Source organism: Lonchura striata, chromosome 3 (assembly GCF_050655825.1).
Source record: "Lonchura striata isolate lonStrDom1 chromosome 3, ASM5065582v1, whole genome shotgun sequence".
Lineage (NCBI taxonomy): Eukaryota > Metazoa > Chordata > Aves > Passeriformes > Estrildidae > Lonchura > Lonchura striata.
Window position 1 is genome coordinate 56,004,229 of NC_140705.1, and position 25,194 is coordinate 56,029,422.

Genomic DNA, 25,194 nt, shown 5'->3' on the forward strand with positions numbered 1-25,194 from the left:
GATGCCAGTTTCGCATTTTAAGTCATAAGTTTACTCTGAAACTTCTCAGTTATGGTAAGTGAAGAATGATTTAACATGATTTAGGAGTGTTTAAATAACAAAAGATGAGGGAGAGAAAAATGCTCAGACAAATTAATTTTATTATTCTTACTGTTTAAAAAATAAAATTAGCCAAAGTTGGCACAGCTTCCACTACACAGCAAAAGAAAATTTCTTTTTCCTTAAATAAATTTTGGGACACGGAAAACAATCCCATGATAATACTACATGCCATTCTCTTGAAAACAAGGTAAATAGTTGGGTTTTTTTCCCTGAATATGCATTCAACACAAACCTAAAAATATTTTAGACCAATAAAGTTATTTTACTGAATTGATGTGCAGCAAAAAAGCAATCAAAGAAAACATGTAAACAATTTATGTTTGGAAGTAAGGAGCTTGTTTCATGATAATTCATCATCTTTTTCTCTAATTCAGTTTTCTAATGTTTTTCGATCAACTTCTCTAAGGGCTAAGTTCCACATGGAGAAACTCATGAGATTCTTGAGATCAAGAAGTGCAACACCTGCAGTTCCTTGTCAGTTGGCATCTTGTTCTGCAGCAGGAGAGCCTGATGAAGGGATCCCCAGATGTCTCAAACAATTTGAGTTTTGTCACCACTATCTTCTCCCCAGTTAATTGCACTTGTTCCTTCAACTGAAATAACTAGATTCTTATACAGAAGTTTGGATATCTGATTGAGTTTTGCTTGGACGGTGGAAATTCTGTCACCACTGTCATTCTTTAATCTAAAAATATAAGCAAATGGAAAATTAAGTACTGAGTGTAAAATGATCTCAATGTTTTTCAGAATTTTATAGTTGTGGAAAAAATAATTCCTTTTCCACTTAAATTCTCAGAACAAGAAGACAATTACTAAAATATCAAATTCCAAATAACATCTCAAAGAGGTTATTTAGTCTCAATTCTACAAACATTAATCTAGCTCTAAATATTGCAGATCTAAATAGAATCCCGCTCATCTAAAATTTAGTGAAAAATGGGTTAAATCCATCTCATTTCTGGATCTTATTTAAGACCAGACAGATTTTTAGGAGCATTATACATCCATAAGGCCTCTGACTGACCTAGCACATCATTCCTTATGCATACAAGGAGAAACCAGAAAAGTTCATGCCCAAATTCTAAGTTTTGACATTAAATGACTCAGGCTTAAATTCTCAGTACCAGAACTTGGTTAATGCACAAGATTTTTTAAAGGGACAGATAGAGCGACATTCACATTTTTTGCTTCTAGTAGAAGATAGAACATTTATGTTTAGCCCCACAGTCTTTGCTTCCTCTCGCACAGAATAAGAAAATGTTTTTTGGCATCAGTAAGAATCAAATGTACACCTGCCTTTAATGACAACAGAAAAAGATGTTGGACCCAATCTAGACACAGTTAAAATGGCCAACACTTCTTATTTAGAAACTGCTTCCAGTATATTCATGCAGGCAGATTTCAAAAGACTGATGTATTTCAACTCAAGGGGAAAGAGGGGAAATTCTAAACACAGTAATTTTTACTCCTAATAAATTAAACAGAATTATGACAAGTTTTCCTCACATCTTCCTGCCGCACTGTCTCTTTTTTAGCAGAAAAAAATTCACTCTTTGGGCTAGAGGGTGTAATACAGGTCTTAACCATAACATCATTCCTCTGCAGTACAAAGAGTCTATTACAAAAATGCCATACCTCTGTAACAACTCCTGCAGCAATAGTGGAACCACTGTAGCGTAACATAAACCTCCCCAGTTCTTTAAAATCTTTGTACAACTCTAGAGCAACAGGTCTTTGAGTTTGTAGTTCTATTAGAGCATTCTGGCCTTTAGCCAAGAACCTGCAGGTAGAAAAGCAGAAAACTCTATTAGAAGTGTATGCACAGATAAATGAAGAAAAAAACAATGAACAAACAGGAAAAATCATTTTAGAAAGCCCAGAGTACAATTATCAAACTTGATTTCAAGTATAACCCAAGTCTTGATACTGAAAACTGATTTGCTTGGAGTATACATTTTAATAAGGCATCTAAGTTTTCTTCAAAAACTACTTGGCACAACACAGCATTTAACAAATTGTTTTGAAGCTAATTATCTCATTAACACCTGTTTTGTCATGTCAAGTGGAAATCAAGTCTTGTTTCAACCCACAACTAAAGAGCCCATTCATTACTTTGTAGAAGTCTCCAGCAGTTTCAGCCATGAATTTTCTGGAAAAGGATTATTCTGAAAATGCTGTATGTCTCAAATAGCATTTCTATATTAATTTAAAAATATTTTTTAAAATAACTAGAGGGCTGTTCCTATAGTTGTATGGGAAGATTCTCTAAATTTCTTTTGCAATGACACATTGTCTAGCCAAGTGTGTTCTAGGCAGTTAACCATCTCCAGAATTATATAAGGATCCCATGCTTTAACAGTAAAAAAAGAATTACTGTTTCAAAAACAAATAAAAAAGAGAGGGAGAAAAAAAATCCTTTAAGTTAAGCACTGCTGACCTAGGATTCATTCCCAATTATGCAAGTGACCTTAGGCCTAAATCACTACACTTCTCAGGTGCTCTGCAGTTATCAAGGGGCAGGAGATTTTTCAGTTTGCAAAGCACATTGAAATCCAAACATGAAACCAACTAAAACAATAAAAGCATATTCTTATAACATACAATTGATTCATAGTAGAACCTGTCTGATATACATCAACCCATTTCTTGAGTAATTATTAACTATTCATAACACTTACTTAGGTTTTTTCTTTGTCACTTCACCAGTACTTTTGTGCAGGACACTCAACAGTCTTGTAATAGTAGCAGGTTCACTTACTGTTTGATAGTGTAAAAGCACCTGAAAATATTTTTTGCAGTTATTAAACATCATATAATAAAATCAGCAATCCTAGATATTAATAGTTGAAAACAGCAGCTTGCTTTAAGACTGATTTTTTTAAAAACAAATACCTATAAAATTTCTCTCACAGGAGTATGTGCCTCACATCCACATTCCTGAACTTTGCGATCACAACTGATATGACACAAAGGCCATATGTTATGTCATCATAAATATATTTTTCATCCTTTAATGTTATGCCTTTGCCACCTCAGTGCAGTTCTGTAGCATGAACTGGTATTTTATTTATTTTAAAAAGTATCTTAAAAGGTATTTTACACCTAAGTGCATCACCATATTTCCACAAGATGCAAGCTTCTAAAGCCTAGCTGTGGTGGAACTCACATTCTCTGAAATGGCTCAGCTATGAATTAAAAGCCAGTAAGAATATACATAAACTGGCACAGTAGCTCCTTCCATCCTCTTCAAATTACAGAAGAATCTGTTTCCTCTGGACAGACAGAACCACTTCTGGATTCTGACTGCATCTTGTATTCAGGAGGTCAAACATAGAAAGGAAAAGCCCTGAGCAACCTACCATGAACACACTTTTCACAGAGACTTACAGGAAATCCTTTAGTGATTGGAACCTCAATATTGAAGATGAGAACCCGAGCTCTGAACCGAGTACAAACTTTTATAGGTTCCTTGGGATCACAAAATACACAGCCCACACTAGAAGAGAGAACAAAAAACAAAAAATCTAACAGATATCTCTTAACATAGAAGTGTTAAATAATTATCCCTTTCCAGGGCAGTGATTAAGACAAGCGAAGGAAAAGCAACACTAACATAAGAAGGGTGGTGCAGGGGTGTAGGTGCGTGGATATCCAGGAACACTGTATTGAAGCCTGTAATAAAATGCATTCCTAGACAATGTCTACCTTGTTTTGTGTGTATGCATGAAGGGCTCTGTCTAGTTCAGTGAACAATTACGTCCATTGCTAATCAGTTTCTGAAAATGTCATTGTTTCCTGTGCGTAGATATTTTTAAGAATTAGACTTTCATTCAGAGATTCAGGGTTTCCGTTCAACAGCAGAAAATACTGCAGGGTGCCCAAAATTGCAGTACTGCTGCCGGTGGCTCGACTATTTTCTGGATAATAAGCGGACATCATGATCAGCATTCAAAACCTGAGATTTCAGCAACACTCATTTCCAAAAAATTCTACTTGGAGTCACAAGAAAGCTGCTGCTTGTTACAAGTTGCTAAAGTAGACTAGACATAGCTTTTTCACAGGGGCTAATTTTAGCCATCTGAAATGAAAGGAAAATTAATTCCACACAGGTAAACATTACAGAAGAGAAAAAAACAGCATGATGAAACATATACATCAGATTTCACCAGTATCAAGAGGACTTGAAAATTCACAACTTTTTTTGACAACCCTAACCTATCTCCAAAAGACGAATGACAGCAAGGTAACATATTAACTCAAGACTTCATTCATCAACTAGAACAAGACTTCCCTCAACCTTTCACCATTGAGACTCCCACCCCACTATGAAATGGCAACAGAGAATACCTGTACTTTTCCCTTAAATCAGAGCATAGATTTGAAAAACTATCAATGCAAGGAGATTTTCAAAGAGTAGCTTGAAAGTTTGCTGTCTAAAGTCCAACTGAAATGTAAAAAAGGTGAACAAATTGTGGATCCAATTATCTGGCTTTAAAACTACTTAAAAGCTTGAGGCTAATGCTTATAATGAGTCCTACAGACTGGGAAAGACATAAAGAGATTCGCTTCACCTCACTATTAAGACCACCCCTTAGTAAAATGTTTAAGAAAATAAATCTTACAAGTAGCTAAATGTGTTGAATAAACAGGTTCCATCAATTCCACTTGTACAGATTAACTTGGTACAAAATGACAGTTGTTTGCATGTGTCCTGTTAGAATAATTGATAACTTGAGAAGTTCTTTAACAATTTTCTGTTTTATTTAGCAACATGGGTTTAATTTATTTGGCAATTAAAATGTCCAAGGGGTAGTCTAAAAGAAAAGGGCTTGGAAGGTTACTGGTGTCAGCACTAGGGCAAAGGATGGAAACTGACAGTATTCTTCTGAGGCTGCCGTTGCACATGCAGCAGATGTTTCCAACGTTTGTACATGCAAGCCAGGTGATAGGCATCACTTTGGTTTTAAATATCCTGGTAGCCACATCATTCTTCAAGTAAACCGCTGTAATATAGCCCAGTATAATAGTTATACAGCTTTTCATTAAAAACAAACCGTTACTTAGACTGAAACCCAGTTTTGCTCACTTGATTTTGATGATATCCATGCCGGTCAAAGTGAGACTAACGTGATCTCCTGCTGCAGCCCAATCAACTGGTTCATCATGCAGTGTGATTCCTGGAAATGAGTAAGAACAGAACCTCACAGTGAAGTACCTAGGTTCTGAGCTACAAACAAACAGCTCTGTTTGGGCCATTTGTGCTTCATCAACCATTACTCATCAATTTTCAGTATGAATGGGTTGAGAGTAAAAGCTTTTTAACTGAGAAGACTGAGGAAGCATTTCTTTCCCCTTGGTAAGGATTCACTATTCTCTCTCACCGCACCCTGCACCATAACATGGCCTTATTCGAGCCAGAGGAGGGGACCTGGCCCTTGTCACCAGCACAGATGACGCAATCCTGAAAATGCTGTAGTACTAATATCTCCGTATCTGCCCCACCCATCCTTTGAGGCACACGCACACCCTAGACCGCATCTTTCATATACTTTAATGGTACTGTGTCAACTTTCATTTACCTTGAGTGGGTTTGCTGACTCTTTCATAAAAAAGCGTAACTGAAGCCTTCTGTTTGCAACATCATGTCTATTAGAAAGCACCTTTACAGGCAATTTAATTCTGATTTTAATGTATTTTAATTTCTTTAAAAGACAACCTGCCTGATGGATGAGGGCAAGGCTAGTTAGCTCTGATTGAACATCCTGAGATTTCTGGTGGACACCAAGAGAGAAAGAAAAAACCTGGTTTTTTAGAAATATGGCATATTTTTATAGGATCTAGTTCTATTTTGCTGCAGATTGTACCTTTTGACTTGCAAATTTGCTCCCAAAACCACTTGCCAAAAACATGCCAGAAAGCATGATTCAACTATAATCATGTTAAGTAACATTTTTTAAGCAGTGATGTATCTGTCATTATCACAGAATGAAAGAAATTCAGCCTCTTGAAATGAACAAACTGAATCCTAATGTGCACACTGCCTTAAGTAAATACTGTATGCTAAATTAAATTATGACTTCTTTACACTGAATATAAATAGTAAATGCTTAATGAACTTACATGCCCAACCTTCATTTGCATTTCAGTCATAGGAGAGGCAGTACAAAAAAAAACCCCCATATAATCGCGCTGCAGGAGATACTCAGAAAAAATACATCTGTTTCCATGGTACTTCCTCCACTCCCCACACAGAGGAGTGCCTACAGTGGTCTGCTACCCAAATTCATCCACATTATTGTAACATTCCTGTGCATGTGGATGTGCATAGAACTGTGTAAGCTGATAGACTGAAGAGCTTCCCAAATTAGCATTGAACAAGCTGGGTTTGGAACAGAGCAAATAACCAAACCAACACATTGCTGTATTCAGGCTAAACACTTAGATACAAAAACCTACTCATATCTCAAGGACTCAATTTTTTATCCACTGGCCAATGTAGGAAAATCATAATTTTATCTTTCTATTTGCATATGAAGCAAAACCAACACTGGAGTACAAAGACAGCAAGCTTAATTAGGAAACAGCTCAGCACTTAAAGTCTAGCTATTTCTTTCCAGAAATCAAACATATTGAAATTTAAATCAAATTTTCTTCTATTTTCTAATTGTTCAAAAGACCTATATCCTGAAAGTTTGATACTATGAAAGGATCAGTGACAAATCTTACAACATCAAACAGGAGCGATGACTTTATTCTCAAGCTTTTTCACAACCAATTAATAAGATTAATTTCTAAAGGTTGTTCAACATCCTCACACCTCCTAACAGCAGAAACACTCCACAGTAAAGCTGAATACTAATGATTCCTGTACTGAATATCTTTATAGACATTGCTGGAACTCAAATGCTTTTACAGGCTCTTTATAAAGCAATGTCAAAAGCCACAAGGCTATAACATTTGGATTATGTGATACAGTAAAAAAAAACATGAAAGATTTCACATACTCTTCACAGACATATTTATACAGACACAGTCACATCTAAAGAAATTCGTTTTATGCTTTCACAATTTATGTTTGACAGTTAGTATCAGTTTGACAGTCTGTTACCATTTCAGTAACTGTTTCTAGCCCAGTATTGACCTGAAAGCAAACATGCTGCTGAAGACTGTACCTTTTGCAGTGCAAGTTTCATTTGGAGGCATTGCCAGAAGTCGCTCTCCAACCTGAATATAGCCTGCTTCTATTTTACCAGTCACACAAAATCCTGAACCTTGGTCTGCAATAAACACAGCAACAATTTTAAAATACTTCATAATACAGTCAGTATTTCCCATCAGAAGTTAGCCCTTCACCAATGCATGGACAAGTTTTTTAATATTATGAAGATTTTTCTCCCTTCTCAGCAGAATGTTCAATACTTGCAAGTTAGCCAGCTGTGCATCATAATGAAAATGAAACATTAAATTCAAAACGTCTAGATCTTATGTTTTTCAGAACTAAGGAAGAAATATTCTTCTTTAAACAAATGTAGGAACATAAAGAAGTATTTTTTACTTTTTTCAGTATTAGACTAAACCCCTTAATTTCTAGCAATATTATTTAATTCATCACTTTCTCACTATGATTACAGATAAAAGGAATATGACAGACCTCTCATAATAATTCTCATGCATACAGGTGCAAATTCCTATGCCATTTACTGTTTAACTGAGTCAGAATCCTACACACTCTGTATATTACTTTTACTCCTGGAAAAATCAAAGAATTATTCTGTACTATTTAATATAGTAATAAATATGAGAAACTGTTATAACTGTCTCATTTAAGTATTTCTGAATAAAAGATCTGCAAAGTTTTAATCTTCAATATCCTAACAGTCTGTTCATCATTTGAACTATATGCCAGCTACTTTCAACAGATGCTACACATTTAAGCACATACACTTTAACAAATGCTCCATCTTCTTAGCACATGTTTGCAGGTGTTTAAAAACAACTCCCTGAACTGATTCTACAATGACATTTTCAGTATCCATACAAGCAAAAAATAATCTTTTGCTGAACATCAGAATTCAGCAATATAAGCAAGCATCTTAGTATTTTGAGACTCTAATTAAAAACTGAATTTAAAAGAACAAGTTGATCTCAAATTTTGAGGTCTCTTACAACCAACTTGCTCTTTGCATTCACCACAGATACTGATGAATGCTTCTGTGAAATTAATCTTTCTATCTGGAAAAATATTACCAGTATGCCTGCATGCTAATTTTCCTCTATTCATTCCAGCAAATGAGATGAAACACAGACAATTAATAGATGACATCAAATGTCAAACAGAAAATTGTCAAAGCTGGTACTGGCTAGAAAAAGAATACCCAAGTCATGTTACAGACACTACCTCAATACAGTACACAAAACAATCTGAAGTTGGTATTGCAAGTACTTGTGGCAACCAAAAATATAAGCTGATTTCACATTCTCAACCACTCCCAAGCAAAATCAAGAACCATTTATCTTTTGTTCACATCATCACCAGGTTTGTCTTGGCAAACCAATGTGGTCTTTGAAGCTTCACCAGCTCCTATGCTGATTGCTTCCTGAAGTGTCAAGTTTCTTCAGTTCCCCCTGAAATCAGTTCAAGCGCAAAATGGACAGTGGGGGACAGAATCAGGGCATAAAAAAATGGCCCAATTTCTGTGCATCAAGGTATTGGGTTCTGCCAGGACATGTTTGTATTCAGGATCTGGTTGGTAGACAAGGCATTTTAGGGTCAGAACAGTCATAACCTAGACAGAATTATATAATATGGTAAGCGGGGACTGATGCAGCAGCAAAGGGATTTACAGGACTTCTCAGATCAAGAGATAGTATAGTTAGCCTGGAGAGAATGAATATTAGGAGGATATGTGGAGGATAACAGCTAAAAGCTGGCTGAGGCAGGTGAATCATATATGTAAGCATCCTTAATAGAGAAAGGGGTTTTCCAAACTGTATAGGAGTACACTCAGCACTCTCACTTTTTACACACTTCTATGGACAGCTCCTCCTGAGCATGCACAGGTACTGCAACAGAGATGAGAACAACTGTTGCTTCATGTACTTGTATCTGCAGCTACTTCCTCTGGTGGCACCAAAGTTGATTAAGTTTTGAGATCATAACGTAAGAAAAAATAGTCAGAAAAAAACACCTAAAAGGACGCATTTAGTGATAAACCCTCTATATGTAAATTGAGTCCCTTCCAAAGTCATTATTTTTTTGCATACTTTAGCAAAATAGATGTAGTCAAAACTGCCCATTTTATGAAACTTTGCTCAACCCAAAAAATTATTATTGCAGCTGAAAAGCTGTGATATATTATTTTGAAAGATCTCAATCAATAATCCTAACACACTTTCCCACAGGTCAGGAAAATAAAGAGGAAAAAATAAACACAGAAATGGCATAGATGACAAAACTATACCACTACCATTACCACTAGAGTAATTTCCCATGCAACTCTTCAATATTTAGCATTATGGCTTCAGTTAAATCAGCTAACTAAGGGCATGCACAATATCTAGTGTTTTCTCAAAGGCCCACATAAAAATTGCACACCCTGGTATTTCCAGGTTTATATTACTTATAATCAGTATTTCAATCTGAATTTTTTGTACTTCATCTCTAAACATCTTATAAATAGAAAGCCAAATTCCTCAAAATATGAATTTCAATAATCATATTTGATTACAAATATTTCCAACAGTTCAAATCATGCTGTCATTTAATTTGCAACATTTCTCAAGGAACCTACAGAATGTTTCAAATGGGCTGAGTCTAGAAGCCTTATTTCTTCTAACTTACCTGCAATTGAAAATGACTAAATGGAAAAAAAAATATCAAGTTTACCATGAAAATCTTATAGGCCCAATGCCCTCTATTTTCACCAGACAATCAAAGTAAGAACTACTTATAGTTCTTGCTGTCCTATCTTTACTAATGTTAGGGAATAGCTCACTGCCTGAAATCCTTGGCTGGTTGTAACAGTCTCACCACCACCACTATTTTCTTCCACCTCATCTGCCCAAATTTTTATGCAAAAATTAAGGAACGTATCATTATTCACAACTACAACAATGAACAGAAAAGGAACAAGACAAACTTATTTAAAATCTATGACTGGAAAGCAAAACAGCCCAAAGCCACACTCATAAAAAGTTTGAGAAATATTGATTTAGTCCAGCAGAACCAGTTTGGGAAAGTCCCACATTCTGTCCCACAGAACCATGAACTCATTACACAGACAAATAACTGGTCATGAAGATTAGCTTCTTCAATTTCTTTCCAGAGTATTTCACCTTCAGCACTACTATTTAAAATTTGGCAAGGAATAGAACTTGAAAACCTCATATTCTGGTCTAGGACTACACATGAGCTCCAACTTTAAGTCTTATTTTGACAGCATTTTTTAATACTTGTGTTAACTATCAGTGAAATGATTGGTAAAAACACTATAAAAGCAACCAACCTTTAAAAACATCAGCAACACACAGTCTAAATGGTTTATCCACTGATCTCTGTGGTGGCTTGAAAGAATCTGCAAATAAATTGGTAAGATCTTTTAGAATGTCTGTATGCAATAACTCTTTCAGCAACTTCTCCATTAGAGAAATTAATTATATTGCATTCCATTGATTTTGTCTCATGTTTTCCCTAACATATATGTTTTAACACACACAGGACTAAGAGGTATTATTTTAAATGAGGAAAAGTGCACTTACCAATTTGCTCCAACAAACACTTTCCTTTATACCATTGTATGAGATCACTTGATTGACCCCTTGTGACTAGATTTTCACCACCAAGGCCACTTGTTGGGATATAAGCCACATCTGATTCCTAATAAAGAAAACAAACAGATGTGAAGCATACATGAACAGCAGACTCTCCTAGAGAAGCGAGAGGTGCATTTTTTCAATGTTATGCATCTCAGCTTTAAAAGAATAGCTGTCACATTTGTATTTCCCCTGGAGAAGGCAGGGTACTCAGTGGATTCCTTTGTGGTTACCTCTTGCCCGATAACTATGCTCCAACAAAGAGTTGGAGTAAATTAAATATGACAACTAGACACTGAGTTCAGGTAATAAACTCATCCATGTTTGACAGGAAAACTTTGGTTTGAATTGCTACTTTATGCATAGGGATTGCAGGAAGACCACAGCCAGTCCGAATGAACAGTAGTTGGAACTCAGAAAACATGAGAGTTCTCATGAGCTCATAATCCACACCAATACCTGCTCCAGTATAAAACACTCTACTGTCATTCATGTAATCCTGAACATTAAGATAGACAATTCTTGGTCTCTTCTGCTTTGTTGACAATAATCCCAAGAAACTACAAGTGATATGAATACCCCAAAGATTCAACAGACCTAAACAAAGATGATGACACAAAGGGTATTAAAGAACTGATTACTCTTATGCAGGACTCAGTGTCACCCTACCAGGAAGAAAAGGCATCTGCTACATTATGTGCATGTAGCAGTAGCAGGAAAGTCACACAAAATAACCTGACTGTAGAAAAAGCTCATCCCACCCAAATGCTTGAACAATGCAACAAAGCCCTCACAAATATGTTACCTTAAAGCCAGCTTGCTTAAGAAATTGGCCGAGCTTACTCGTAATTTCCTGAAATCTTTCCTGTTGCCAATTGACCTAAAATAAAGTACAGATTATGATATGATAATAAAATGATAGATTTTTAACCATTACTTGAACATACAGCTGCATGTCATCAATTCTGTAGTAGAAACAGGTGTATATTTATAAACATGAGATTTCCAGGTGCATTCATACTTGAATATATAAGAGGATACACATTAGCAATTACTGATCACAAACACCACTAAAATTGCAAGCCCTTTTAATTTGAACAGTAACTTTTTTTTTAAGTTTACACAAAATTCAGATTCAGCAAGATATAGTCACTACATTAGTAACTTAAAACATAAATAGTAATCTTTAACACACTTTAAACATTTAAATAAAACTACTGAGGTCTTGACCTAAATGACCACCAAGATGATCTTAGAGATGCCACTGAGATCAGCTGTTATGTCAGATTTCCACAAGTACAAAAGCAACCCATACTCATTTGAGCACCAAAATTAACCTTCTGTGTACTTTGAAAATACACCCATAAATAAAAAGAAGAGCATTGTAAAGTCTAAACATAAGGGACAGAGCTAGAAAGCAAAGAGCAATGTTTTATTATAACTTTCACAATACTGATCCTTAATATCTACAAATCTAGACAGAAACCCTTCACTTAAATGAAGAAACTAAATGTGTACCTGGTCCATTTTGTTGACTGCAACAGCCAACTGCGTCACTCCAAGAGAGCGCACTAATAATCCATGTTCTCGAGTTTGTCCGCCTGTCTCAAACCCTGCCTCAAACTCCCCTCTGCTGGCATCCACAACCAAAATTGCCACATCAGCCTACATTATAAATAAAAAAAATAAAAATAATAAAAAAGTGGTTAAGATGTAGAAAGAATCTGATGTAGAAAGAATCTGGGTAAATTCCTCAAACAATAACATTTCACACAAAACATACTTTACACAGAAGGAATCCTGATGTGCTCCAAACGTAATTGAAATTTCTCAGTCCCATCTGTATCGTACCACTTTGGTGAGATATTACAGCATTATGTCATAAACCAGCACCTCCTGGTTAAACATAGGACAATTGCTGGTTTGGGGAACCTGTCCCTTTCAATCTACCCAGATCTAAACAAAAGCAGCCTATGCTCAGAATCTTCAGAACACAATGTATGAGCACAATGTCCACTTCTCTCTGCTTTGGTCTGTACACTTTCTATGTGAGAAGCTGCAAAATTACAAACAAATCACCACACTATACAACTGGGACAACCAGTTCTCCTGTACTGTTGATTGTATGCTGGATGTGAATGCTTCACAGTCCACTCAACATACTGGAGCATGCCAAAATCACAAGATGGCAAAAGACAAAGTAGCCTATTTTATCACCTAGACAAACCCTCTGCCAAAGCATTAAGAGCAAACAGTCTACAGTACTGCACAAAAGTCAGCATGTAAGCTGGGAAAAACACAGATCTTGCTGTTAGCCTTAAATGCTGCTAATATTTCTGGTCCTTTTCCTGCTTTGGTAAGTAATTGCTAGTTAGATCATCGTCATGTACTAAGTGACAGCAACAGAAGTGAACAACAAAGGTACTGGTGTCAACAGGCAAGGGTAAGACAATTTCAGAGTACTGAGGAGAAAAAGTGATACTTTTCCCTTTTCCTTAAATTATTATGCTTCAGAATTCCAGGAAAAGGAAGACAGTCCTGATTCTGAATGTCCCTGGCTTCATCCTAGGCAGGAAATCCCCACAGCTCAGAGACAGCAGGAGTGTAAGAATGGGAAAAGGATAACTGATGAATTTCCTCAGAGCTCCCAGTCTCAGAAGTGCATTGCAGTGTATTACTCCTTTAAAAAAAAAAAAAAAAAGACATCCTGCATTTTCTAAATTATAAAAACAGTACCTCAAGGACTTATGGAATGTGTATCAAAGGTCAGATGCTCGTAGGCTTGATAAGACACTGAGCCTACTCTAACAGGCAACAGAAAGTTGCAAAGTTTCAGTGATTCTGTATAAGGCTCCAGAACAGACCAGTCCCTCATCCCCTGAGAGCTGGAACACAGAGATACCAAGCTTCTTTCAGTCAGCCCTGTCTTCTGCTGAATTGATACAATTGCTGAGGGACCTTCAACTCTTCTCTTAATACTTAATACTTAAAACTCTTCTGCTTGTGTTACTTTTCTCCCAAAAAAAAAAACAAAAAAAAACCACCTATTTAAACAACAATTGTAAAAAAATAGCACATTTGATTCAGTATTTCCCACTGCTCTGAAACCAAAGAGTCACTTTTAATTAAAACTCATAAAATTACTACAATACATATTCCCCCATATAGACGGCTGTATAAACACTACACCATAATTTGCAAACTTCTGACTATTCTGCAGCCTAACCACTGGGTCACAAGGTCTGAATTCTCAACCAGGCTCTGCTTCAGAGCTAAAGCAGAACTTGGGACAAACCAGTCTTCCTATAGTGCAGTTCTCTAGATCATACCAGCAGTATTCATCCAAGTACTCAACAAAGATCTTCAGATATAACCCATATTTCAGACAGTTATGACAGAGGCAAAGCAAAAATCTATACACAGCTTAGCTTTGGAAAAAAAAATTGATTAAAGCTCTACCTTGGAGAATCAATTTTATTATTTAAAGAAGGGTACCTATAAATGAAAAAAAAAAATCACTCATTTTATATCATGTTATTTTATATCACATTATTTTTTCTCCATCTCTAAGGTATTATTTCCACAAATAATAATCTATAGGAGACTGGTAAGTGACATACTTATTCATGTATTATGGTAAATGCCATACTGATTTCAATGGATAGTGTCCAATGCTACTGACTTCACCTACTGTTCCTAAAACAAGTGACATGCAGTCTCTGCAAATATCCTCTTGACAAGATAAATATATTCTATATAAATTTTGTTATCTGTTTTCTCATCCCCTACAAAATACACTGTAAAACAGAAAAATGTGTTTTGCTTGAACTATAAATCCGTTTTCTTTAAGCTCAAAATCACTTAAAATCTTAACATAAAATGTGACTTTCACAGAACTACTCATTGAGTAGTCATATATCACATTTGAATAGCTTTCAAAGCTCAAGTGATTTTATCAAACTGCAACTTACTATTAAGTTACTTAAATAAAACCCTCCTCCCAAACATTAGCATCAAAAAAGCAATTACCTTTAATGTTTAACACATTCTTTTTTAAGTTTAGAAAATGCAAAGATAGGTTAATACAATCAATAATTCCATTCCATTCCAGCTGAGATTTTAAAAGAAAAAAATATTTAAGAAGTTACAAATAATACTGATAATGGGGAAAGCATTTGAGACCATTTTTACCTGTGCAGCTCCTGTGATCATATTTGGAATGAAGTCCTTGTGGCCTGGAGCATCCATCAGTGTAATGACTTTAGTTGGTGTTTCAAATTTGGTCATACCCACATCCATTGTTACTCCCCTTAAATAAAACATACATGCAGTCCACCATTAAAACTGCTTTAAAACTTCAAAGATATAAGGTAAGCTATTAAAAACACAACCATGAAATTATTCCTTTCATATCTTTCATTGATTTGGCCTTCACCATAGGGATACCTGAATGTTGGAAGAGAAGACCTCTAAAGCTGCCATTTAGTAAATCCTGTTGAGAAGAAAAATTCCCAGGATTCCCAGTATTACCATGCACTCTTAGACCATGTCCAAACAAGCACAGTAAAAATATGAAAATTTAACTGCATATTTAAATCATTACAAATTATACTTTTGATATTTAATTCTTCAGAAAAAGGTATCAGAATAAGAGAAACATAGCCGAGTTAAAAAAAATAGGTGGTATAGGACTACAAAGATGCAGTTACACTTTTACAAAGTCCACAGTCAGAACTCCTGATTACCAAGGAAGGATCACAACACACTTGGACTCAGTTCCACATCCCACTAACCTCCACATGTTCTGATAGGATCCATCTCACCAAATGTAAATACCTACCATTCACATGTCTGTATCTGGGTTAGTCATCTGCACTGCATCTCCCTTTACAGACAATCAAGACAGACAGGAACTTTCAAGGGACAAAACAACTTGTAGTAGAAGAGACTTCTAGTATGCTACTTCCAATCACCAAAAAATCCCAACAACAAAATAAGTCCCCAAAAATCCCAAACATTTACAGATGAATCCAGAGAGGTTTTTTTTTAATTAAAAAACTCAGAGCAGAGAGAAAATAGAATCAACCAAAATACCAATTCAGAAAACTCACTTCTTCAATATAAAAATGCAATTTTGAATTTCATATTTCAAATTAATAAAGCCTTTTATAAAGCATACAAATATAATTGTTAATTAATTTGTAGATTTTATTTCAAAAGTAATGTAAGTCACATATGATGAACTGACATTTCAATGTTTCATTTATCAGACTAATATTTTCTAACAAATGCTGTTTGAAAAAAGGTAACTCCCATCAAAATGTATTTCTACCTTTCTCTTTCTTCACCAGTTTCATCCAAGACCCATGCATAGGCAAATGAAGCTTTACCAGCCTTTTTAGATTCCTGTTCATATTTGTGCATAGTTCTTTTGTTCACGTTTCCCAAAAGGTAGAGCAAATGACCCATTAAAGTACTTTTGCCTGCATCAACATGTCCTGTGGAAGAAAATAAATATTACAATTATTTTATTCATTTATGCAATTTAGGTAAAGCATAAGAAATATTCTAAACATATAAACATTACATGCGCTGATAATGCTTCTGTAATCCATAGAACTTCGTAATCCTGTGAGACAGAGACACAGGAAGACAGCTTATTATAACAGCCAGGTAGCTTAACAGCCATAGAGCACCTCCAAATTCATGCTAAAAAGAACATGCTGCAAAAATGAAACCAAACCAATCATCTTCTGTATGCTCATCCTCACTGTCCAAGTCAAAGACATCTGAATGGACTCCCTCTGAAGACTTTATGAAATTCCATTCCCTGAAGTGTGGATAGTTTTGCTTCTATAACACTTCCAGATTTTATCAACGCAGTTTTTAAACTTTATGTTTATCAGAAATGTAATTTAACAGTATTACCTATTACCACCAAATTCAGCAGTTGCTTTCCTCCTTGTCTCTTCTCCAACTCTGCTTTCACATCTATTTGTGGTTTTGCCTTGCTTGACTTTTTTGCTGGAGTGGGTACCATATTCTGCTCTTCTGAAACCTGTGCTACTTGCGGTGAAGGAGTAGATTTTGAGACAGCCTCAAGTACCCCAGAAGCAACACTGATGTCTTCAGGTAACAGTCCTTTCTGAGGTGTATTAATGTGGCCATTTTCCTCAGCAATTGCACTAGGGGAAAAAAAGAAAACACAAAAAATGCAAATGGGAACAGGGGAGAGAAATTGAGTTTTCAACTCACTATCATGTAAGCCCCAAGAAGTATGTGATAAGCCCATTACGGTGGAACTGATAAGCAGCTGGATAAAAACTGTACAGATACCAGCTCTGAACATCTTGTCTGAAAAGCTGTCTGTTTACAAAAGCAAGATAAGAAGAAATCTTGTAAAATATATGAAACAGATAAACAGGTTTTCCATAGACCTTCCTTTAACAGGAAGGGAAAGGATAATTATGCAGAACAACCACAGAGCAGGTTTCCTCTGAACAAAGAGCCCAAGTCAACTTTGAAGCACAGATCCTGAAACTGTTTCCACATACAGTACCATTACTACAGTTGAACATAGTAATGTTTTATTCTGAGAACAGCAACATAAAGAGTTGATATGAAGCACATGTGAGCTGCAATTCAAAGTGCAATACTTATACAGAACTATACAGAAGACAAGTTAAGATTTATCAATATTGAAAAAAAATTGTTTCATGCGTCAAACAAGACACCCAGGATTAAAGAGATTTGGATTCTCAAACTCCCTTTTTCTAACACCCTGTTCTCCCACAAATCACCATACTAATCCTAATGGTAAATAATCTCAAACATATTATTTTCTTACTTCCTCTTTTTATCTCCATTTTAAAAATGAAAATATTTTCCTGATTGACACAAGCTTTCTGAGAATGTACAATATTATTCTTTATCTGTCATAACAAAGATGATCACTAAAAACAAACACTAAGTAAGATTTTAAAGACAGTAAAAGCTTTTTTACTGCCTAACAGAGTTGCACAGTGAGGCATTAATGTAAGAAACAAGACAGGAACAGAAGCAGTTATTACAGGTCTGCCAACATTCTATCACAGCAAATGTCAATATACAAACCACTGATTATTCAGAAAATGAAAATTCCTAGAGAACATTATACTTAAAATTTTATCCAAGGGGAAGAAGCTTATGCCCCTGGAAAACTGGAAATCCTTTCAAGTTTAGTACCATCATGCTGCAGACTGCTTTCTCTGGAATAGCTTCACGCAGGCTCTTAAGAGTCAAGCATTTCCACATCCACAGTGATATTTTCACTCTCCACTTTGTTTAGATTAACTAACAATTAGCTACCCAGTTTTAATCTTTTCAACTTCTACAAACCAAGCTATTTGTTTTGGTACTTTAGAATCCCACATTGTGACATCTCAGCTTTTATTTGACATTACTTCCATTTTCTGTCTGTGTAGGAGTATTTGCATTGCATTAGTCCCTTTCAATTACATAGATCTCATGGACCAATACAGCCTAAACATGTTAATCTACTAAAGAAAGCTGTTGAAGAGTTATTATCTAAAAAAATTAAACATTATAAATGTTCAGATCAAATGCAAACTTAGCCTCTCGTTACTTCAATAAGTAACATGGGACATTTTATGGCTCCCCCTTCTTCCCCAAAGTTTCAGAACCCACCCGAGTTATCAGTACTGCAGCAGACTGATTGATTTTGACCCTTTTCATAAGGCCCAAAGCCAAGTTTTTCTCTTGATTGTGAGACCAAAGCAAAAATTCCAACACTCATTTTTTTGGCTACAAAACTCAAGGTCAGGTTCTTGCCTCAAGGCTGAATACCCAGATTTTTTTTCCCAAAACCCAAGGTCAGGTTCTTGCCTCAAGGCTGGATACCTAGGCATGCTTCCCAAATTAGCTAAGCAAACAACCTGTTTTATGCCAGCCATGATGGTTGCAGGGTACAGATAGTACCTGTGCTTCTGTATAATGGATAGACAATTCTGTATAAAGTCTATTTGATATTAAATAAAATATAGATGTAAAAAGTCTATTTCTATTTTTGTATTAAGTCTTTTCTAAAAAGAAGTTATTCTACAAAATATTCTAAACCACTTGTAGGAGAAGGAGAAGCTTTTATCAAACTACTGCCTTGGGTCACACGATCTTGACATTCTAGAATTCACACTACAAAACAAACTGTTCTGTATCACTAGCTATCACTCCCATGTTACAGATAGCATTGCAGTTTGACAACCTGAATAACCTTGATAACACTTGATTCTTTAAACCAAAGCAATAGCTGGTCATCATTGCTTTACATGTAGCAATGAAGAAAGTTGATTACTCACAAATCATTCCTCAGGGAAAAAAGTCACTACAACTATTTATGCTTTCTTTTACTGGAAAAGGTAAGTGCATTTATATAAGGCTGAACAGAAGGCTCTGCCTTTAAAATTCCTTAAATAGTACATTAAGTTTTAGCTGAAAACCTACTTTGGAATGACAAAACAATTATTTTTGCCAGTCTCTGCAGGGAAATTTTACTTCATGAAAACAGACTGGAAACAATCAAGTTGATAGAGGGTAAATATAAGAGAATTGTGATAACAAAGTTTTCTACATACTGTAATAAGGTAATAAAAATCATCTGAATGATGTCAAGTATACCAAATAACTTTTGTCTCAATCATTTAAGAAAGCCTCATATATTTACAATTAATTTGCATTAGACAACTTTCATCAAGATTAAGACTCTTCCATCTTTTTTCCCTTTCTTCAGACATACCAGTTCAGTCTCCGCATAATATTTAGTATGTTCACATTGAAGTATCAGGACTAGTGCCAATATGTAAAGGTCACACTGAAATGCAAATATGGTCTTTTACATTGGTATCAAGTTTTCTTCCTTGAAAGTCTAATATTTGAAGTTCTGGAGAAAACTATTTGTATAAGAAGTCAAGACAGCCTTTACAGCTGGCAATAGTTTTCTCTCCTTTTCAGTGTATGCATTTCTTCCCAAACCAAATTTTCAAAAGTAAAAAAAAAATTAAAAGGCCCTTATTTAGATGAAGATGTGAGTCACAAACATAAATCTCCTATTTTTCTATAGCTTTCCAAAATATATTTCCAAAATATATATCAAACATTGTCATATCAGCCTATTAACAGACAAGAAGGTATTTTCATAGAGAGGTTATTTGCAAGCTTCTAAATTTTTTTTCATTAAACTAGGTAATGATTCTTTTTGTAATCCCAGATGTTAAGATCTTCCTGCAGGCCAAAACCTACATCTGTAAGAATTCCCCAAAGCAGGATGGATTTTGTGTGGTAGAATTTCAAACTAATTACAGCATCTGAAAGAACCATGGTTATTGCCAGAGACCATAAGTATGCCTTCATTTCTATGTAGCTTTTATTGCAACCACTACTGCTTAAGGATGCCAAATAGCTTTTATTTTGGGTAGTGCAAAGAAAAAGTGCTAGATACAAATAAATTAGTGAAATAAAGCTCCATCCATCATTAGGCCTTGCTACTTTCTCAAGGGTACAGTATTTGTACAGTCAGTACACTGCTAGAGTTTAAAAGTTTACTATGTTTTGGAAACCTGGAAACAACATGTACCACAATAAACCTAGACTTGCTATTTCAGAAAAGAAACATCAGAATGGAGAGAGCATATGATCTACTTACAGAGTACCCCTAATAACACAATTCAGCTTTTTACTGACCAGTGTCAGGGAAAGGGAAAGCAAGTTTATTGCTAGGTACCTAAGCAGGAAAGCATGCAGATTAAATTTCAGTCTTATGGAAGTACATGAAAAGAAATGACAACAGCAACAGTAAGACCATGACAGTTATGCTTCATGGCAACCAAATGAGTAGTTTATTAAAAGCTTGATAACGGCTCAGAAAAATGCTAAAGAGCTCAATTTCTGACAGTCAAACAAAAATTAATGACACTGGAAATGCTCTTCAGCTAGCCTCTTCCCACGACATTTTATAAAATTGTTGAATTGATAACTCCTGTCAGAAGGCAGTACTAGAGTGTCACTAGTGCAGGCAGTTGAGAATATAACCAAGTCAACTGCACTAGAAAGCATCTTCAGTAGCAAAGTTCCAGCTTGGTCTGAGCCATGACAACCTACCATATGAAGAAAAATTTATATTGAAGGAAGGCCACTTCCTAAACCATTGCTTGAATCATTTTGAGAAGTTGATGGAACTACCAAAAGTAGTCTCAGTTTGCCAACCACTGCTGTCTGGTAACATGGAGCCATTGACTGATTATGTAACTCAACTTCTTTGAAAGGCCAGAACTTACGTTGAACTTATATTATGAACTTTGCATGCATGCTGAGATGATGTACTCAAGGAAGCTTGAACATCAGCAATTCAGGTACAAATATCAAAACAGCCTATCACAGGTCTTTTGGAAATCAGCAGACAAACCAAAGCCTGGTAAAGACCAACATTTAGTCAAAATTAAAACTGCCAGGCCAGAAACTTCTTATGCTGTCTTACATAACAGTAAACCAAATAAAATGTTATGGTCACATTACTGTTTTCTGGGAAATAATAAATACAACATATGTTGTTATAAGACATGTTAGAAGGCATTCAAACTCCCACAAGTATTGAAAGGTTCACACCACCACACATTCAAAGAGGAACCTGAAAGCTCATCTGCTCAATATTAACTCTTCAGAATTTAGCTTTTAAACATTATTTTCAATCTTCTAGTCTCAATGCTGGGTGAGTTATTTTTACACAACTGACTCTTTTGGAGTACTTACAGTCATTACAGAAACGTCTACATTTATTTCCCCTTTCAAAATTATTAATTACAAAATATTGGTCAGACTAGTTAAAATAATCAAACCTCTTTTGGTCACAGGTTCTTCTGGCTTCCTTTATTACTTAACAGAAAGAAAAAGCCCAGTAAACAGTTTTGCTAGAGCATCAGTTTACCAGCAAACTCCATTTTCTGTAGAAAATTCCACTAATACCTATCAACAAAGGCAATCAATGCTCAAAGCAATTAATGATTTCTAATAATCCATGAATTTCAAATAAGATTCACTAATTAATATGAGGTTATACCTCAAAACAAGACTGAATCATAGACTGAATAGTTAGTCAAAGAATGGGGGTTTTTGCTAATGCAAGCCTGCTGCTTTTAAAAACATGTCCAAAAATTACCTTTAAGATCCCATATAGGTAACAACAAAAACTAGTTCATATGTACTATACAATTGCCTTCTAATGCTATCTGCACCATCCAAATACTTTGGAGTAAAAGTAGGGGGCACAGTTAGAGATATTTTAGAATCCATTTAGAATGCTTTGAATAATTTATACTGGTGCTTTTGGTCAGTGACATAAACTATATACTTAAAAAAACTATATTATTATAAACACCCTGAAGTAAATTAATAATGAAACAAGAACATAAAGAACTTATAAAAAGGGTCAAAGGAACAGGTGTTAATAAACACAGATTCTTTCTGTGCCTTAACAGGTTATCCTTACCTTGCCATTAATCCAGAAGGTAAATGCAGAGGAAGAAAACCAACCCTAATACTCATTGAACTGAGGTGGAGGTTCATGTTTTGTTTTTCATGTTTAGAAACAGATGATTCTCTGCTTCTATAAAGTCAATGTCATAGGCCTTGCCTCCACAGCAGTCTGTTAGACAAAAGGAGGCCCTCATCAGACACCTTGAAGAAGGGGTCTTTAAGACATGCAGGTAACCTTACCATTTAAATTGTATCTTCTTCTATATTCATTGATTGGCTGTGCTCCAAATCTCATGCTCTTTTACAAATCATTCCACTTTTTACCTATTACTCCCACTTAAAGCTAAATACCTAATGTATATCCAATTTCTACAGTAAAAAGAAGTTTGTTTTCAATTAGTATTTCAGCAGTATCACTAAGTGAGATGAATTAAAAAACATCTTCACAATCACAGAATGACAGAATAGTTTAGGTTGGAAGGGGCTTTTAAAGGTCATGTAGTCCAGCCCCCCTGCAATGAGCAGGGACATCTTCAGCTATATTAGGTTGCTAAGAGCCTGGTCCAGTCTGATTTTGAATGTTTCCACAGGTGGGGCATCCACCACCTATTTGGGGAATCTGTTCCAGTGTTTTAACACCCTCACTGTAAATAACTTCCTTACATACGATCTAGACTCTCTTGCAGTCTAAAACCATTACGCCCTTTGTTCTGTCAGAACAAGCCCTCCTAAAATGTCTGTCCCCATCTTTCTTATACATCCCCTTTAGGTACTGGAAAGCTACAATGAGGTCACTCCAAAGCATTCTCTTCTTCAGGTTGAGCAACCTCAGCTTTCTCATGCTGTCTTCACAGGAGAGACACTTCATCCCTCTAATAATCTTGGTGGCCTCCTCAAGACCCACTCCAAAAGGTCCATGTCTTTTCTATGCTGAAAACCCCAGAATTGAATACAGCACTCCAGATGGGGTCTCACAAGAGCAATATTAAGGATTTATCTAGAGGATTTACCCACAGGTCCTGATGGCTTAATCTTACTTTAGTCTACAGATGAGGAAGCAGTCATCTTATCTGCTCCCTGTGGAGCAGGCACACATGCTCAGTAAGTATCAGAGATACAAAATTCTGTATTTGCTCTTTTTTAGAAAGAAACATTTTAAATAGCCATTATTACAGATTAAAAAAAAAAAGTGAATCACAACTACATAAAATGAGCTAACAGACCTTCTTCACTCACTTAATATTCCTTTCTTTTTCTAAACTTCTCTACAAATTAAATTACTACACAGAAGTCCCCATGAAAAACTCCAACTTCTAAGAAGTTGAATAAGAACATAAGAGATGAAGGTGCCTGGAACTTCATGAGTCCAGCTGTCAAACCCAGAGTCACTGATTAGTAGACAGCAAATGGAAGAAAAAATTACACTTAATTTATATATGGCAAATCTCAAACAGTACAGACAAAATATTTTGGAAGTCCCAGCAATTTTTCATTTGGAGCTTATTGCATCTAACAAGACTGGATGAAGGTGATGTCTTTTAGCAATGACATTCAGCAGCATAAATGAAAAATGACATCAGTTTCACACCTTGCATTAAATGTGCTTAGGTAGATGAAACTGCTTGCTTTCCACTCAGTTATCAAACATGCACAAGATACTGAAAGATAAAGACTATGTTCCCCTCTCACTCCCAAAAATGCTTTCCAGAACAGAAGTAAAAACACTGCAGGATGAGCTTGGGATGTTGGCATTTACACTTGAGAATTTTTTGACCTCAGGATGAACTATGGGATTTCTTGCCCCAGATTAGATAGCTCTTTTAAGACTGGGTTCACAAACAAAGTAAGGGTAAGAAAAATACATTAACCATTCTTAATAAAAATAGACAAAACCTAGCCATAGAACACTACACAATGATATTTCACGGACCATATTCCCAACATACATGGCCTGTCCTTATATATTTCTTTAACTATTCACTGCTTGCTATTGCTGTAGGTAGACTCTGATTCAGATGTCTGTCTTCTTGCTCTCATGAGACATCCCCCTCAACAGTTCCAAGTCAGGATAAAATTAGAACCACTCTCATTTAGCTATAGCACAAGTAGGACCAAAGTCTACAACAGTTGTACCCTGGACACCTGTTAAAGTTAATAAAAGCTGCAGAGGAAAGCATGGTTTAGCCATAAGTGATTGTTTTCCCCATCAACTATTCTTAAATACATTACTTCCTTTGAAGAACAAGCAATTACAGTTAAGATATATTGATTTCATAATTCCACTTAGAGAACTAAATTTAAAGTAAACGAACACCAAGAAAGTTCAGTATTCTATGAAGCGGATGTTTAAATAATCTGACTACCTGATATCTCTATGCACTATTCATAGTGAAAGGATTTGTTAAACTCAAAACGTGAGGTACCATCTTTTGAAAGTAATTCTGAGTCAAACAAGAAGCTGAGATGGTTAGTTCTGAAGAGTGACACTAAAACTGCTGTAAAAAATAGAAAAAATAATAAGAAAACTTGCTACAGGTGCATCAGTCTGAAAGAAGAGCTGCTGATGTACCTTGATGTATGAGTGCTTGGCTTACCATGGAACTTCAAATCCCATAGACTGTTTCTTTCCAGACACTGTCATTTTGGTAATTTTTGGCACAATTTCAGATTCCATTCTGGCTGACTGGGAGTCCCTTGTTTTTCCTAGTAATAGACAAAAAGTAAGTTTGAACTTAAGGTTGTGACTAACACGTGTTA

At 35.6% G+C, this 25,194-nt stretch overlaps 1 protein-coding gene across 3 annotated transcripts in view; it reads right to left on the minus strand.

The window, feature by feature from the left end:
• Positions 1-120: 120 nt before the first annotated feature.
• HBS1L (HBS1 like translational GTPase) overlaps positions 121-25,194 on the minus strand; it is a 59,162-nt gene continuing 34,088 nt past the window's right edge. For 2 of the 3 annotated variants that reach the window (XM_085575227.1, XM_021540654.4), the window contains 14 exons: positions 25,032-25,140; positions 16,843-17,099; positions 16,247-16,412; positions 15,106-15,223; positions 12,433-12,579; positions 11,720-11,794; positions 10,861-10,978; positions 10,608-10,676; positions 7,275-7,379; positions 5,189-5,279; positions 3,490-3,598; positions 2,781-2,881; positions 1,738-1,882; positions 121-787 (listed from right to left, as the gene is read on the minus strand). In XM_085575227.1, coding sequence (XP_085431353.1) covers positions 776-787; positions 1,738-1,882; positions 2,781-2,881; positions 3,490-3,598; positions 5,189-5,279; positions 7,275-7,379; positions 10,608-10,676; positions 10,861-10,978; positions 11,720-11,794; positions 12,433-12,579; positions 15,106-15,223; positions 16,247-16,412; positions 16,843-17,099; positions 25,032-25,140 — 1,622 coding nt within the window. In that variant the 3' untranslated portion in view covers positions 121-775. The remainder of the gene's footprint in view (positions 788-1,737; positions 1,883-2,780; positions 2,882-3,489; positions 3,599-5,188; positions 5,280-7,274; positions 7,380-10,607; positions 10,677-10,860; positions 10,979-11,719; positions 11,795-12,432; positions 12,580-15,105; positions 15,224-16,246; positions 16,413-16,842; positions 17,100-25,031; positions 25,141-25,194) is intronic. The other variant, XM_085575226.1, reaches the window with a different exon arrangement.